Raw genomic sequence first — 16,889 nt, 5'->3', positions numbered from 1 at the left:
ATATACACAAAATAAGAAATAATAATGGTAACAAAGAAATATATATATATGTGTGTATATATTCTGATGTACAGTACCATACTTTTTTCCAGAATGTCATGAGGAATATTAAATGAAAAGTTGCTGTACCTGACGTTGTATCTCATCCATGGATGGAACCTTTCCGTTCGGTGGCGAAGTATGTGGAGGGCTATTATTTCTGCTCTCCAGCTCAATGCCATAGACCGACTTCGTTTGGGCATAAAAATTGACAAGGTGAGAAGGAAAGAAATGAGAAGTGTGGAATGTGGAGAAAGTGTGCAATTGCACGAACCATGTTCATTTTCTTTGCAATGCAAGGTTAGTGGAAAACAAACAAAACAAAACAATGTTCCTGGCCTTGACCTTTCGCATCCGATTCGGATGCTTGATTCGGTAGGATTTCTTCATGTCCACATCTGTCGTGTTGACACAGCCAGGCTGCAAATAGAAAGCATTCGCAAAACGTTGTCTAAGTTTACTGGTAATGGTATTTCTCGTCATTGCCTAACTTCATTAATAATACTACGCATAGTCATTGAACTACATGCAAACAACCAGTCATCTCAACAACAGCACAACGCAAAAGTCTGAAAAGAAGTGTTAACAGAGTCAATTTGTATTGGCATTTATCCACATAAACAGCATACAGATTTTTGGGAAAACATACAATTTTGTGGCTTACAATTGAAAAATAAATGTTATTAACTGATTAGTGTCGACTTTTTATCTGCAAAAAATTTATGGCATGCTGTGTTCTTGTTGGCATGCTTCAATTTAAATGTCCAAACTTGTGTAAGGGTCAAAGCTGTGGCCAGGACAGCAAGTTGTTGGGACCACAATATATACTAAATGGCCATATTGTTAAGTAATTACTTGTTAAGCAATGTCAATAAAAATAATAAGTATCCCATGACATTTGATATTCTGCTCTGAATTGCTATTTAAATTATCTTTCATTGAAAAGAGGATTTTAACGCTTGCCCATATCCCCTTTTCCATTGATAATCTCAATCCCTTTAATCAGAGGTGGACAATATAAGCCCCTGGTCAGCCACTTGCTACACTACATTCAACGCCGACAAGACAAGTTCTCGCACTGTCTTTTACATAAGCATCGGAAATCAAACTATCCAATCCACTGGAAGAGGTGGACATCCTGGAACTCCCTGGCCTCACTATCTCTAATAACCTTTCATGGGAAAATCATAATCACAAAACTGGCATCCAAAACGCCTGGATGTTCTCTCTGGAGTTAAGTTATGCCTGAACAGCAGCAAGCTCGTTATGGTGTACGCAAGGCTTCATATTGTGCTCTATGGAGTATGGCTGCCCACTCTGGGCTGGAGTATGGCTGCCCACTCTGGGCTGGAGTATGGCTGCCCACTCTGGGCTGGAGTATGGCTGCCCACTCTGGGCTGGAGTATGGCTGCCCACTCTGGGCTGGAGTATGGCTGCCCACTCTGGGCTGGAGTATGGCTGCCCACTCTGGGCTGGAGTATGGCTGCCCACTCTGGGCTGGAGTATGGCTGCCCACTCTGGGCTGGAGTATGGCTGCCCACTCTGGGCTGGAGTATGGCTGCCCACTCTGGGCTGGAGTATGGCTGCCCACTCTGAGCTGGAGTATGGCTGCCCACTCTGAGCTGGAGTATGGCTGCCCACTCTGAGCTGGAGTATGGCTGCCCACTCTGGGCTGGAGTATGGCTACCCACTCTGAGCTGGAGTATGGCTGCCCACTCTGGGCTGGAGTATGGCTGCCCACTCTCGGGTGGAGTATGGCTTCCATCTGCTTCCCACTCGGCTCCTCCTGTTGAGGCGGTCGAGAACAAGGCTTTACGGACCATTGGAATCTAAAAGATAGGAGGCTGATTCCCTGGCGTTATCATTCTTCCGATGCCGGCAAGTTGCTGGGCTCTCTACAAGCTTACAAAATTTAAATACAAACTTACATCTGGCTTTACCCCATTGAAGGTTACCTGGTCATGGTCACATATTTTGGACTTCCGAGATATCTGCTTCCAAAAACCTAAGTAATCACTCCGGACAGGAAATGTGTAAAGGTGGCACATCTAAGGATTGTGATTGACAGGTTGAGGGAAAGAATAAATGCTTTGCTGGTTTTACCGGAACGTGAAAAATTCGTTGATGAAAAGTAATCACAATTGTGGAGTCTGTGGCAGCTGCAGTTGGTGGTGGGGTTGTGGGCGGAAGTGGGGGATGCGGCAGGTGCGAGTGCTGGTGGCAGTGTGAAAGCATCGGGTGCAGGTGGTGGTGTGAGTACAGGTGGCAGTGTGGGTGGTGGTAAAGGTGCAACGAGTGTGGACCATGGTGGGTACATATTGCATCGCTGACTGAAAGCAAAGGGTTGCGAGGTAATGCTTTCTGGTATCCTTTCTGGAATAGGAAGGGGAACAAAATTTATGAACAGAACAATAGATGTTAACCTATGGTTTGACGAATGGTGCAGGCAACATGGTATTGAGGATAAACAATGAGAATCTCTCTGCGGTCAAAGAAAGTTTTTTCAGATTGATGGCCTTTCTTCCTTTCCTCCTTATATATTTATATCCTCCCTTCCTCCCTCCAATTACCCCTCACCCTATACCCCCATCGTCGTTTGTAAACCCACTTCCCTTTGTCGTCTATCTTCCAAACATTTTCCCTGTTATAGCAACTTTCCAAATTGAGTACGACGTCTCGTTTTGGTAACACGATGTTGCTGAACACCATGAAGAGATTGGATCCATGAGTGATAATCTTACCAGGCTGGAGAAGAATTTAATGATTTGTCATTTCACAAGTTAACTAGAACGGCACTCAGTGGAGAGCATACCTCCACCTTTTTAAAGTGAAGAATCACTTTAAAAATTATACCAGCTGGATCTGGATCCGGATCTTCACCAAATTGAACCAATTCTTCCTTGTCACACACACAACCTGCCCAAAAAGTTTCGCCCAAATCCGTCCATAACTTTTTGAGATATCCTGCTCTGTATCGTTTTTGTCCCTTTCTCCCAATGGTGAAGAATCACTTAAAAATTCTAGTAGCCGGATCCTAATCCGGACCTTCACCAAAATCGAATCATTTTGTCCTTGTCAAATACGCTACATCTCTGCCACATTTCGTCCGAATTCGTCCACAACTTGTTGAGATATTATGTTCACAAATGGACAGACAGACAGATAAACGGACAGACAGACAGGGGTGAAAACATAACCTCCACCCACCTTTGTTGCCGGAGGTAATAGGATTCTGCACCTGTATCTCTTTAGTCTTCATCTATCTATAATTCCACTAATCTCTGTGTGTGTGTGTGTGTGTGTGTGTGTCTGTGTGTGTGTGTGTTTGTCTGTGACCGCTGTTTCTCGACAACCACGGGTCCGATATACTTGAAACTTGCCAGGTATATTGCTGGGGACCCGAGGATGTGCCTTTTCAAGGTTTGAAATTAATCGGACAAGTACTTACCGAGCTATGGCGATTTAGCCGTTCGCCGTTCGCTTTGGCGTTGCGAATGGACCAAACCATTGCATGTAAATAGAGGGGGGGGTTCTGTGGTCGTTGCGAATGGACCAAACCATTCATGTAAATAGAGGGGGGGGGGGTTCTGTGGTCGTTACTGCCACGTGGTTTCAAAGTTTTTTTTTGTTGTTGTTGTTTGCACGCATGTTTTTTTGCACCCACGTACGGGCACGCCCTAGGATGTTTACACACACACACCCCTACACAATTTTTTTTTTTTTTTTTTTTTTGGCAAGGAACGGGCACCCACGTACGGGCACGCCCTAGTATGTATAAATGACATCTATCGTTGCCAAACCCCACTCTTTCCTCCAGTTTACTATCACTCCATGCAATTCTCCAATCCTAGTCATTGTGTTTTTTGGAGTCTCTAACCTTGTGCATTTGCCTGACTAGTCCTCAACACTCCTTCATCAACTGTATGTTAACTATCTAAACTCTCTTAATCATACAGTTTGATTAACCTTGACTTGATCAACTTCAGAAAAAGCTGCGCTCTTCCCCCTGAAGGACCTTGTATTCTTAATGCTTGAAAACTACTTTTACGAGAGTATTTGCTCATACCAGAGGCCTGTGGACGTCCCAGAAGGCTCTCTCTTGGCTCTCCGTGACCTTCCGCTCCATCTTGTCGTGCTTTCGATCGATTCTACTCATTGGGAGGTCAGGAGTTGACAAGGATCATAAAAATAAAATCCCCCAAAAAAGGAAAAACATTTTTTGTATACTCATTTGGAATAGAGATAAATACACTTTATTGATATAAATTAGCATCATTTCAAATTAATGTGTGCTGGTTCACCTTGTGTGTGAATGTGTGTGTTTATATATATATACACACACAACAACAACATGCATTTTAAGGCCATTTTCCCTGCAAGAGCGGGGGTTAGCCTTGCGGTCCCCATGACAATCTTCTCCATCTTGCCCTATTTTCTGCATCTCTCCTTGTTAACCCCCTTGCCCGCATTTCTTCTTCCACCACCTTTAGCCAAGTCTTTCTCGGTCTTCCCCATGCTATACTTCCTTCTACATTCATTTCCATCACTCTTCTCAACCAGTCACTTTCATCCTTCCTCAACACATGACCAAACCATCTCAACATGTTCCTCTTCACAGCATCAATCACAGGCTCTATTCCCATCATTTTTCGCAATTCATCATTTCTCTTCCTCTCTCTCAACGATACTCCGCACATCCATCGAACCATTCGCATTTCCACCCTTTCCAACTTTCGTTGCTGCTCTACGTTCATTACCCATGTCACGCTCCCATAAATCATAACACTTCTCACACATGCAGCATACACCTTTCCCTTCAGCTTCAACGACACTCCCCTCCTCATGAGCACACCACTCAGTTCCTGAAACTTCTTCCATGCACATCTCACTCTAGCAACCGTTGCCGAGTCTGATCCACCTTCTCCATTCAGCACGTCTCCGAGGCAGCAAAATGTTTTCACACCTTCCAGCTTCACGCCGTCTCCAAGATCCAACTCAACATTTCCTCCATCTGCAGCTCCCTCTGTGCACACCTTACATTTGAATGTAGCTGCCACACTGGTTAATGACCCTCTCAGACCACTACATTTTCGATGAACCCACTCAGCGCACATTGTACATTGAATGGAGTTCACTCCGACACCCTTCCTGCACACAGCACAGGGCCACTTCCCAGTTCTTTCCACCTCACCACATGCTTTACCACTTGCCATCACCTTCGTCTTTCCGATATTCACCTTCAGACCTTTTGTCTCCATACATTCCTTCCACTTGTTCATCTTTTCCTTCAGTCCATCCATACTTTCCACAATCAACACCAGATCATCTGCATTCAACAACTCCCACGGTAAACCCTCCTTTACGTTCTGAGCCAGCACCTCTATCACAGCTACAAATAGTAGTGGACTTAGTACCGACCCCTGATGCACTCCCACCTTCACCTCAAACTCACCACTGTTCCCGTCCTTCGTCCTTACAGCTGTGCGCGCTCTTTTGTACATTGCCATCACTACTCTGATCAACCATTCCTCCACTCCTAACTTCCTCATTGCCCATGTCAATACTTTGCATGGAACCCTATCGAATGCTTTCTCCAGATCAACAAACCCAAGAAACAACTTCTTCCTCTTCTCCATGTACTTCTCCTGCAACTGCCTCACAATAAATTAAATATATATATATATATATATATATATATACACATAGACATATATACATATATACATGTATACACATGTATATGCACATATATACAGACTTGGCATTTAATATGGCATTTTTTTTTTTCTTGACTTGGGTTTACTTTCTGAACTCAGTATATCAATCTGGTGAGTTTCTTTTACCCTTCGGTGATGTCTTTGTTGAAAGAACCATGTCACTGATTGTCCTTCGCAGCAAAAAGTCAATAACAGGATTATATCACAGGTGGCGTGACAAAATGTAAAGACAGGTACATTTGACGATTGGCTTCACAATCGGGTATATAAGGTTTGTTGCGTTCTGTATTAGTGGAAAACAACTGCTGCACGTCTAAAAAAGTTATTGCCGCTTCCTCTGGAGATGGTCCGTCAACTTGACAATGCTGTTTGTCATGGAGTGGTGGCTTTACGAAATTCTGGCATGAAACAGCGTGCTATTGCTCGGCAGTTTGGCATCACTCAAGGTCAGGTGTCAAAGATCCTGAAACGAAATGCTCAGAGGGGTGTCCCTACTCCAATACCGAGGCCAGGACATCCACATAGAACCACAAGGAGAGATGATCGCCAGCTGCACCAGTTAGTCTGCAATGGCCGTACCAAGTCAGCTAATCGGCTTAGGGCTGAGTGGCAGCAACTGACAAATGTGCCTGTATCCAGAAGGCTAGTCAACCAACGACTGGTTCAAGCAGGCTATCGTGCCAGGCGTCCCCTGAGAAAGCCATGCCTGACCAGACAACACAGCCAGCGCCGATTGCAGTGGGCCAGAGAGCACCGTCAATGGCAGCCAGGACACTGGAATCACGTGACCTTCAGTGACTAGTCTAGATTTCTGGTCTATCGTCAAGATGGCCGCGTCCGAGTGCGCAGACAAGTGCATGAAGCCCACAACGAAGATTGTATAGTGCCAAGAGTCCAAGCTGGAGGTGGTGGGGTGACCGTTTGGGCTGCTTTTCATGCAGGGGGAAAAACTGACCTGGTTGTTCTGAATGGAAACCTGAACCAGTTCAAGCACAGGGTCATTCTGGAAGAAACATTGCTTCCATTTGCTCGTGCAGCCTTTCGAGGAAACTTTGTCTTCAAAGATGACAATGCACGGCCTCATCGTGCTCGCATGATCCAACACTTTCTTGCTGACCGTGGTGTAGAGCATATGGAGTGGCCTGCCATGTCCCCGGATATGAATCCGATACAGAACTTGTGGGCAGAATTAACGCGTCAAATCGACAACTTGGACCAGCAGCCTACCTCTGTGTGTGAATTGCAGCAGACTATTGTCACTGCATGGCAAGCGATTCCTGTCCAAACCTTGGCAAATCTCGTGAACAGCATGCCTCGACGTGTACGTGCTCTCCTGAATGCTCGTGGGGGTTACACGAAGTACTGAACTGTAATTTTACTGTCCGTAATCCCAGTCATAATTTAGCTTTTGTTTGTGTTGAAATTTTTTTTGGCTAATGTGCAAAATAAAGAGGTACTTCTGGAAAACGTACAGAGGTTTAACACAGTACTGTCCGTGATTTGAGTTCGATATCAGTTTACATCACTTTCAAGGATCAATTTATTTGCTTCGAAATGTCAAATGTGGTTTTTGTTTTTTTTAAAGGTCACATTAACAAAATCGAGAATAATTTCAACATAATTCCAATGAACTTTTGGTTCTAAGTCATCTTGAAAAGTAAGTTCACCCCCACAAAAAAAATATTCCATATTAAATGCCAAGTCTGTATATACATATATTCATTTCAGGTTAGATTTAGAAAAATATATTTGAATGGCCTGCGTGATAGTTCAGTTCATCAACATTTCAAATTCAGGAATTAATCTTCACTTCTGCAGTTTCCGCTTTTCCAAAAACTTCCCAACTCACCGTGCCTGACTCTCGGCCTGCATAACGATGAACTCCCACTTCAATTCGTAGGTTCTCTGCAGCCGTGTCAGGCTCTCCTGCATTGGATAGGTTGCGCCATTATGCACTTGTGACAAAGGCACGACCAGCAATCTACCGATTCCTGCGGGAACGGGGACCTGAACTCGAAACACTTTGGTCAACGAAATTGTATCACAACGTGTGATAACTTGCATGATCTATACTATGATGACAAACAGTATATCTGAGTCAGATGACACAGACTCTTCATGAAATAAAACTTTTTTTTGTCCCCCTTGACAATACGGTGTCTGTCAGACAAATGCATTGCAGTAGGATTCTGTGAGACAACTTACAGCTTCGTAATCGGCCAGATCCACACGTGCCTTGTTGTTTAGTGTCCGTTTGCATAAGAAAACAGCTGATGAGAAGAAAAGCAGGAGATAGTGCAGGTGCAAAAAGATTCATAACTTAGTCTTTCTCTTTCCAAAGCCGAGACCAAAATGGACCAACAGTTTACTGAAACCAAATGGACCAACAAAAGATGGACCCGTTATCTTGACGCACTCTAATTACAGTAGTATTTGAAGGTTCTTCAGTATTATATTATGTTCCGATAACAAGAAGATATGACGTAGTGGGAGACCATTCGGCCCAACATGCCTGTGCTACACCAACACATTTCATAAATCCGTCAAGCCAACGTCTTAATTATATTGATGGGATGGGAAAACAGTGGGGATGAGAAAAGTATGGCAAGCTCAGGGACATCACCAGGATATTAAAATAAAAATGGAAAAACATTTTTCGGTGTTTTTTTGTGGTTTTTCTATTATTATGGTTTTTTAATTAGGCATTTCTATGAGACATACCATAGTCAAGGTTTTCTGGCTCCCAGAGGTTCGATGGCCAGAAATATGGTGTCTGAAAGAAAGATGCATGAATGACATTATTGATGATATAAAACCGATTTCTTTCCCTACAATATCCAATGCTTCATCTTTTGCATGGACAGAAGACAACACTAGATCATCAGTTCCACAATTTTCAGCTGTTTAATAATCAAACCTTTGTCTTCATCTATCACTAAAAGGAGAAGTGTCCGTCCGTGTGTGACGCTTCATTCTAAATGGTTCTTGCTCTTGTATCATATTAAAAATGGTACCGTTGGAAAGCTATTGATCAATCTACTTGAATGAACCACCTTTAGAGGCCATTTCCCCCGCAGAGCAGGGGTTGGCCTTTTTCGGGCACCGTGGTCCCCTTTTTGAAGCCATATTTTATGGTCCGGATGCCCTTCCTGTTGTGAACCTTGTTAGTTGCCTCTTGCAACACACAGGGAATTGCCAGTGAACTTGTACTCAATTTTCCGACCTCGGAAGGATGACGGGCTGAGTCAACTCCCCTGGCGTTAATTCAGATCGACCGAGATTCGAACCCAGGATCCTAGGATCCCAAGCCGGCACCCTAACCGCTAAGCCAACACCAGGCTTAAAATCTACTTGGATGAAAAGCGAATAATCGAATTACTTGGAACAAAAACCTGTGCCCGTTTAATCTTAGGTATTCCTGGTTTAAAAGCCTGTCTTTCTTGGATTGAAGAAGAAGCAACAGCACATCAATCTTTAATGTAGCGGTTTTTGCTGTCGTAGAATCATAAAAATAGTACCGTTGGAAAGCATATACTCGATTTACTTGCAACAAAAATTAGTGCCCATTTAATCATAAAGAATACAGTTTTAAAAGCTCTCTTTCCGAGATTGAAGAAGAAGTGGGAACAGGAGCTTAAGACAGTGGCTCCTACGGTAATATTTATTATTCTATGATAGCAGGAACCCTTTAGCAGAACACGGAAGGAGCACACAAAATTATGTACAGTAATATTTCTCGAAGCAAAAGAAAACTAGAACAGCACTCGGGACAACGCGTACTTCCGCCATGCTAAGCAGTTTACGTTTTGTATCACACGGATGGGCTAGATCTGGATCCGGACCTGAACCAAAATCAAATCGGCATGTTCTTGTCACCTACCCAACTCATCCACCAAGTTTTGTCATGTATTTGAAATCTTCACCAAACCTGAATCGATTCGACCTTGTCACGCACCAAACCTCTCTCCCAAGTTTCGCCCAAATCCGTCCATAAGTGTTTGAGATATCGGGGGACATATTGGTTTTAACCCTACCACACATTCATTCTTGAGGTTGGCTAGATGTTGTTGAAGAATCACTTAAAAAGGTGAAGATTCAATAATAAAAAAATTCTCAGATCCAGATCCAGATCTTCACCAAAAGCAAATAATTTCGTCCTTGTCACATACACAACCTCTCCACCGTATTTCGTTTGAATCCACCCATAACTTTTTGAGATATCCTTTTCACAGACAGACAATCAGACAGACAGGAGTGAAAGCATAACCTCCATCTATATTCGGTGGCGGAGGTAGGAGGTAATATAGAAAAGTACACAGAAACAGGCTCGCAACAACAACTACCTGTTACAAAAGAGCCTTTTTGTGTGTTTTACTTCATTTTACATCCTCATTGACACTCAGATAGATATGCAATATGTTTGTGAAGTACAACATGCTGTCTTTTATTTAAACGCATCAGCCAAGCGACGGATAGGTATCCCTAGTTTCATTAAAACCAGCAAAAAATTGGGCAAAAATTCAACGTCTTCCTGAATGCAACTCAGTTTTCCAACTCGACCAATGCTAAAATGCTCTTGTACCCGTGTTTCAAAGATGGGAGGTATGTGGGCTCTAGAGGTGAATCCTCTAAGTGAAAGAAGCCGAGTTATCATCCGTTAATAACCAATTGTTATTTGTCTTTGACAAATATGATAACGTCTGCTTTTTCGTGAAAGATTAGATCGAATTTAACAACAGGAAATAATTCAAACGATGCAATTGGCTGCTCTTAAACTTTCCGCCTCTTCATTCATCTCAATATAGGTTGGATGTCACAAAATCTCTTGTAATTATCGCACAACCTAAAGCATGGAGCTCCTGAATAGTAACGGACATTTTTGCCCCAAAACTGACTTTGCATTTCAAACAACCTGCAAAAGAAACGTATCTCCGTGACCAGCAAATGATGACGAATGAGTAACCATCATAATGATGACTTCACTTTAATCTGCGACAAACACCTTACTCGTGATTTGACTGTAATATCTAATTACTACATCTGTAAAATAAAATCCAGTGATGGCCAATTTATTGTTTTCCAAGCAATCACTTTTGTTGTGCTTACCATATACTACTTGCCCCACATTACACTGGAAGAAAAATGAACTCGAATGGGTTAAAGGGTAAATTAGCTGATTGGTTATATCCTAATTTGCATGTTTATAGGGGATGTATTGTAAACCACAATTGAGGCCTGCCAAGAAAGTGTTTATTAGAGCCTTGTCTCTCCTCTGCCCCTTGGTATTTTTTCACCATTAAATGTGCTTTATATCTCATTTTGTTATTTAATTAAAAGCATTTTCCCTTTATCTTCAAAATCCTGATTCTTTCCGAGTGAAATGAAACATTTTGAAAATTTCAAATTATTCTCACTCAGATTTCAACATCACGGTGATACATATTACCAAGTTTTTTTTTTTACTTTCTTTAGATAAGAAGAAGATGATTTATGATACCATCAGATGGCGCTATACAATATATATGAAGATAGAGAAAATTGGGGTCCTCCCCTACTCTAAACCCCCTCCCTCCGATATTCTACACTGACAGAAACCATACTTTGGGTACCCAACATGCAAAATTTGGTTGTATTTGGCTCAATTTTTTTTTTTTTAGTTTTTGATGCATATATAAAACAAACAAACAAACAAAAACACGAATTGAGCTTTATATATATGATTTTTAGCTCACCTGGAACAAAGTTCCGGGGAACTTATGCGATGGCGCGTCGTCCGTCCGTCCGTCAGTCAGTCCGTAAACCCTTGCAACTTCTTCTCCAAAACTGCTGATGGGATTGTGACCAAACTTGGCACAAATGATATTTTGTATGTTGTGACTAAAGTTTTTTCACGGCATTGAAAAAATCGGGGATTAAGGTGGTCTATAAGGGGGGGGGAGGGCAAAATAGGTACAGTATTTGCTTTCTTCTCAGAAACTACACATACAATTCCGATGAAACTTGACCACAACATTCCGTTCATCACCCATGATGTACCAACGTTTGTTCCTGGAATTAAAAAAATCTGGGTCTAAGGTCTATGAGCACAAGGCAAGGGGATTGCCCCCCCCCCCCCAAAATAGGTATTTGCTTTTTCTCAGAAACCACACACAATTTTGATGAAACTTGACCACAACCTTCAAAACCCATGATGCACCAAAGTTTGTTCACAGCATTTAAAAAAAAAAAAAAAAAAAATCGGGCCCTAAGGGGAGGTGTGTGGGGGTGTGGGGGTTGCCTCCCAAAATAGGTATTTGCTTTCTTATCAGAAACAAACACGCAATTCTGATGAAACTTGACCACAACCTTGGCATTTGTATTGTCCACCAAAATAGGTATTTTTTTGTTTGTTTCTTTAAAGTCTTATGATTATGTTAATATGATTCCACATGCTATCCTGTCTTCTAGCATCCATTGAAATTGGTTTAAAATAACTTTAGTCAGTGTAGTATACTGTTTATTCTACCAGGTGAGTGCCAGGGGTATTACTCCTATGTTTATGATTTATATGCATGTGTGTGCGTGTGTGTGATTGCTTTATATATTGTTGCGGATCTCCCGAAGCCCGTTCCCGTTACAAAGGGGGGTTTAAACCCCTTTTTTCCCCCTGGGTCTTCGGGTTGTTAGGGTTGTACTTACTTTTTCCACATGCGAAATTTGCATTTATTAACGCACAGGTTGTATTAACGCACAGGTTGTATACCTGGTGCGTTATAGCGTTTGCCTGGGAATTTCTGTCTCTCCAAAAGTGAAGCTCCAACAGTGTAGACGTTTCTGTCGCTCAGATGTGTAAACATGACGTCATCAAATCTATATTTAGGCTAACCATGGGCTACCCCTTTGGCTGGTACGCGGCCGCTCGCTAGTACATAATATAGGATATATTTGTTATATGTTATGTTATAGGATATATAGGATATATGTTATATGATATAGGATATATATAGGATAGGTTATAGGATATATATGTTATAGGATAGGAATATAGGACCCAAATGACCCAGAGGACCCAAATGACCCAGAGGACCCAAATGACCCAGAGGACCCAAATGACCCAGAGGACCCAAATGACCCAGAGGACCCAAATGACCCAGAGGACCCAAATGACCCAAATGACCCAGAGGACCCAAATGACCCAGAGGACCCAAATGACCCAGAGGACCCAAATGACCCAGAGGACCCAAATGACCCAGAGGACCCAAATGACCCAGAGGACCCAAATGACCCAGAGGACCCAAATGACCCAGAGGACCCAAATGACCCAAATGACCCAGAGGACCCAAATGACCCAGAGGACCCAAATGACCCAGAGGACCCAAATGACCCAGAGGACCCAAATGACCCAGAGGACCCAAATGACCCAAATGACCCAGAGGACCCAAATGACCCAGAGGACCCAAATGACCCAGAGGACCCAAATGACCCAGAGGACCCAAATGACCCAGAGGACCCAAATGACCCAAATGACCCAGAGGACCCAAATGACCCAGAGGACCCAAATGACCCAGAGGACCCAAATGACCCAGAGGACCCAAATGACCCAGAGGACCCAAATGACCCAGAGGACCCAAATGACCCAGAGGACCCAAATGACCCAGAGGACCCAAATGACCCAAATGACCCAGAGGACCCAAATGACCCAGAATTTCTGTCTCTCCAAAAGTGAAGCTCCAACAGTGTAGACGTTTCTGTCGCTCAGATGTGTAGACAGTTTCTGTCGCTCAGATGTGTAAACATGACGTCATCAAATCTATATTTAGGCTAACCATGGGCTACCCCTTTGGCTGGTACGCGGCCGCTCGCTAGTACATAATATAGGATATATTTGTTATATGTTATGTTATAGGATATATAGGATATATGTTATATGATATAGGATATATATAGGATAGGTTATAGGATATATATGTTATAGGATAGGAATATAGGACCCAAATGACCCAGAGGACCCAAATGACCCAGAGGACCCAAATGACCCAGAGGACCCAAATGACCCAGAGGACCCAAATGACCCAGAGGACCCAAATGACCCAGAGGACCCAAATGACCCAAATGACCCAGAGGACCCAAATTACCCAAATGACCCAAATGACCCAGAGGACCCAAATGACCCAGAGGACCCAAATGACCCAGAGGACCCAAATGACCCAGAGGACCCAAATGACCCAAATGACCCAGAGGACCCAAATGACCCAGAGGACCCAAATGACCCAGAGGACCCAAATGACCCAGAGGACCCAAATGACCCAAATGACCCAGAGGACCCAAATGACCCAGAGGACCCAAATGACCCAGAGGACCCAAATGACCCAGAGGACCCAAATGACCCAGAGGACCCAAATGACCCAGAGGACCCAAATGACCCAGAGGACCCAAATGACCCAGAGGACCCAAATGACCCAGAGGACCCAAATGACCCAGAATTTCTGTCTCTCCAAAAGTGAAGCTCCAACAGTGTAGACGTTTCTGTCGCTCAGATGTGTAGACAGTTTCTGTCGCTCAGATGTGTAAACATGACGTCATCAAATCTATATTTAGGCTAACCATGGGCTACCCCTTTGGCTGGTACGCGGCCGCTCGCTAGTACATAATATAGGATATATTTGTTATATGTTATGTTATAGGATATATAGGATATATGTTATATGATATAGGATATATATAGGATAGGTTATAGGATATATATGTTATAGGATAGGAATTTTGTACATTTAATAAATTTTTAAGATTACAAAACTATTTGTTTTGTATTTATGGATGTTTAAATCAAAAGAAAAGTACATAATGTGAATACTAGTAGCAATTTTACAAAAACCATGGCATAATTTCAAATCTTGACCCGAGATGATAATTATGCTACATCATAATTTCCATGTGCCAACCTGGGCGGAATCCAAGTGGATTCACTTGTGTTTATTTAAATTGTACAATGGACTACAAAATGTAAATGTTTCATGATATTTGCTATATTATTTCACCTTTATCTATCAATATTGTTGAAATGAAGATCAAATAGCTGAATGTTGAAATATGTTGAAAAAGTCAAAACTTTACATGGGGTGTACTTACTTTTTCACATGACTGTATTACATGATATTTAAAAAAAGTTATGGATGACTTATGGCTAAACTAGGTGAATGAGTTGCTTATGTGACAAGAACAAGCCGATTATATTTTGGTTCAGGTCCGAATCCAGATCCAGCCTATCATTAGGATACACAACAAACTGTTCAGCCTGGTGGAGGTATTCACTCTACCGAGTGCCGTTCTTGTTGGAACCCGTGATCTGATTTTAACAATGATCTTTGGGAGGCTTTAGGGAATTGTAAAAATAAATAAAGTATTTTGATCTATTAATTTTATTAAAATCATCTTAATAAGCATGTTATGTGAAAGCTGGATTTATATTTTCATAAATTGGCTCCTCAGGTATTCATCTTAATCAGTTTACTTTACTGTATTTTATTTATTGGAGAATATTACATGCTTGAATATTTAGTCCAAAACACACCTTGAAAAGCCAGCAATTACTGGAATGGGATATATAATTTAGCAGCCAAACCAAAGAATGTTTCATGACGGTGTATTTTAATAAGCATTACCTGGAACCTGTAGAATGTATTATCATCTCTGAGCGTCAGCAAGTGATCCGAGACAGGGAAGAAATATCCGTGTGCTGCCAATTGAGATCCAAGGCGCAGTGCCTCGGCTGGAAAAATAACGTGATGGTGACATAGAGGAAATGTGAGTTTCATAATCACAACGAAAACAATAACAATAAAGCAGGACATCAGAAAGGTGAGAATGTAAAACAAGACAGAAAGTCTAACAACGGTGTACTTTGATACTTTAGTTGAAGAGGATAGTATGACCTGGGTGGGGATAACAGTTAACAAATAATGTAAGTATTACATTTTATTTCAATAAATTCCACATTCCTGTGCCACCTCAAGTCGAACGTCAGGCATTGACAACAGGTTCGTGAATGACGTTCAAAAAACGTACCCAGTCTGAATGTTGCTATATCCAGTTAATGGTAAAACTTCAAATGGGGAATCCGCGAATGTCACGATTGGAAACCCTTACGTCATTTCCTCATTCTACTTTAAACTCATTATCTCTATATTTTAATTCCAAACAGCATCATTCATCATTTCAATCACAAATTAATACTATAGTATTAATATATCAAAATATAATGTTAAATCACGATTGTATTGAGATATTACCAAACCAGAGCACCATCATCTGTTCACTTCCGGATTCGGGAGCAAGGTCCGTGTCGATCACATTTCAAAATCATAATTGTATTGAGGAATTTCTGAATCCTCCTACCTACCTTACGACACCTGCTGGGACCCCAAAACGTTCCATAGAAGGTTACTATATTTCCTTTTAGTAAAATATGCAACTGTAATTGTTATTAAGCACTGCCCCGCCCGTCATGTGACCATATCCTCATACATACATACACCAGATGGGCAGACAAACGCTGTTCCAGATGGTATTGCCCTCCAGGCTATGCCCGAAAAAAATGAGTTCCATTACAAGAAACTTCAATGCAGGTGGCCGCCATTCGACCCAAGACTACGGAATAATTGCCAACTTATGGTTGTTTGTTCATGCTGTATCCTTTATTTTTTTGAATAGAACCACCTTTCGAGGCCATTTTTCCCCGCAGAGCAGGGGTCGGCCTTTTTCGGGCACCGTGGTGCCCTTTTTGAAGAAATGTTTTATGGCCGGATGCCCTTCCTGCCGCCAACCATGTGAGTCGCCTCTTGCGACACACAGGGTCTTGGACACAGGGTTCACTGAGACCAGTGAACTGGTACTCAATTTGCTGACCTCGGAAGGATGACAGGCTGTCAACCCCCCTGGCGTTAATGCAGTGATCGACCGGGATTCAAGCCCAGGATCATAGGATCCCAAGCTGGCACCCTAACCGCTAGGCCAACACCAGGCTTCCTTTATTTATTTGAATGCTGAGCATTAATCAAGAAAGCAGCATGTACTATTTGAAATGGATAATGGAGAGGAATGGATGGGGTGCAAATGGAAAAGGGTCTCCCTCATTGTCACCAACTCTGATTCTAA

General features: G+C 42.3%; 1 protein-coding gene across 6 annotated transcripts in view; it reads right to left on the bottom strand.

Annotated features, from left to right (window-relative positions):
* The window catches only part of LOC137426929 (regulator of G-protein signaling 7-like), a 260,768-nt gene that overhangs the window by 82,383 nt on the left and 161,496 nt on the right, over positions 1-16,889 (bottom strand). For all 6 annotated transcript variants that reach the window (XM_068115959.2, XM_068115957.2, XM_068115962.2 and 3 more), the window contains 7 exons: positions 15,398-15,504; positions 8,478-8,529; positions 7,962-8,026; positions 7,606-7,682; positions 4,106-4,187; positions 385-459; positions 130-228 (listed from right to left, as the gene is read on the bottom strand). In XM_068115959.2, the coding sequence (XP_067972060.2) occupies positions 130-228; positions 385-459; positions 4,106-4,187; positions 7,606-7,682; positions 7,962-8,026; positions 8,478-8,529; positions 15,398-15,504 (557 nt within the window). The remainder of the gene's footprint in view (positions 1-129; positions 229-384; positions 460-4,105; positions 4,188-7,605; positions 7,683-7,961; positions 8,027-8,477; positions 8,530-15,397; positions 15,505-16,889) is intronic.

Source organism: Myxine glutinosa, chromosome 5 (assembly GCF_964187855.1).
Source record: "Myxine glutinosa chromosome 5, kmMyxGlut1.1, whole genome shotgun sequence".
Taxonomy (NCBI): Eukaryota; Metazoa; Chordata; class Myxini; order Myxiniformes; family Myxinidae; genus Myxine; species Myxine glutinosa.
The sequence above is the reverse complement of the archived record's forward strand: the minus strand, read 5'-3'. Positions and strand labels throughout refer to the sequence as shown.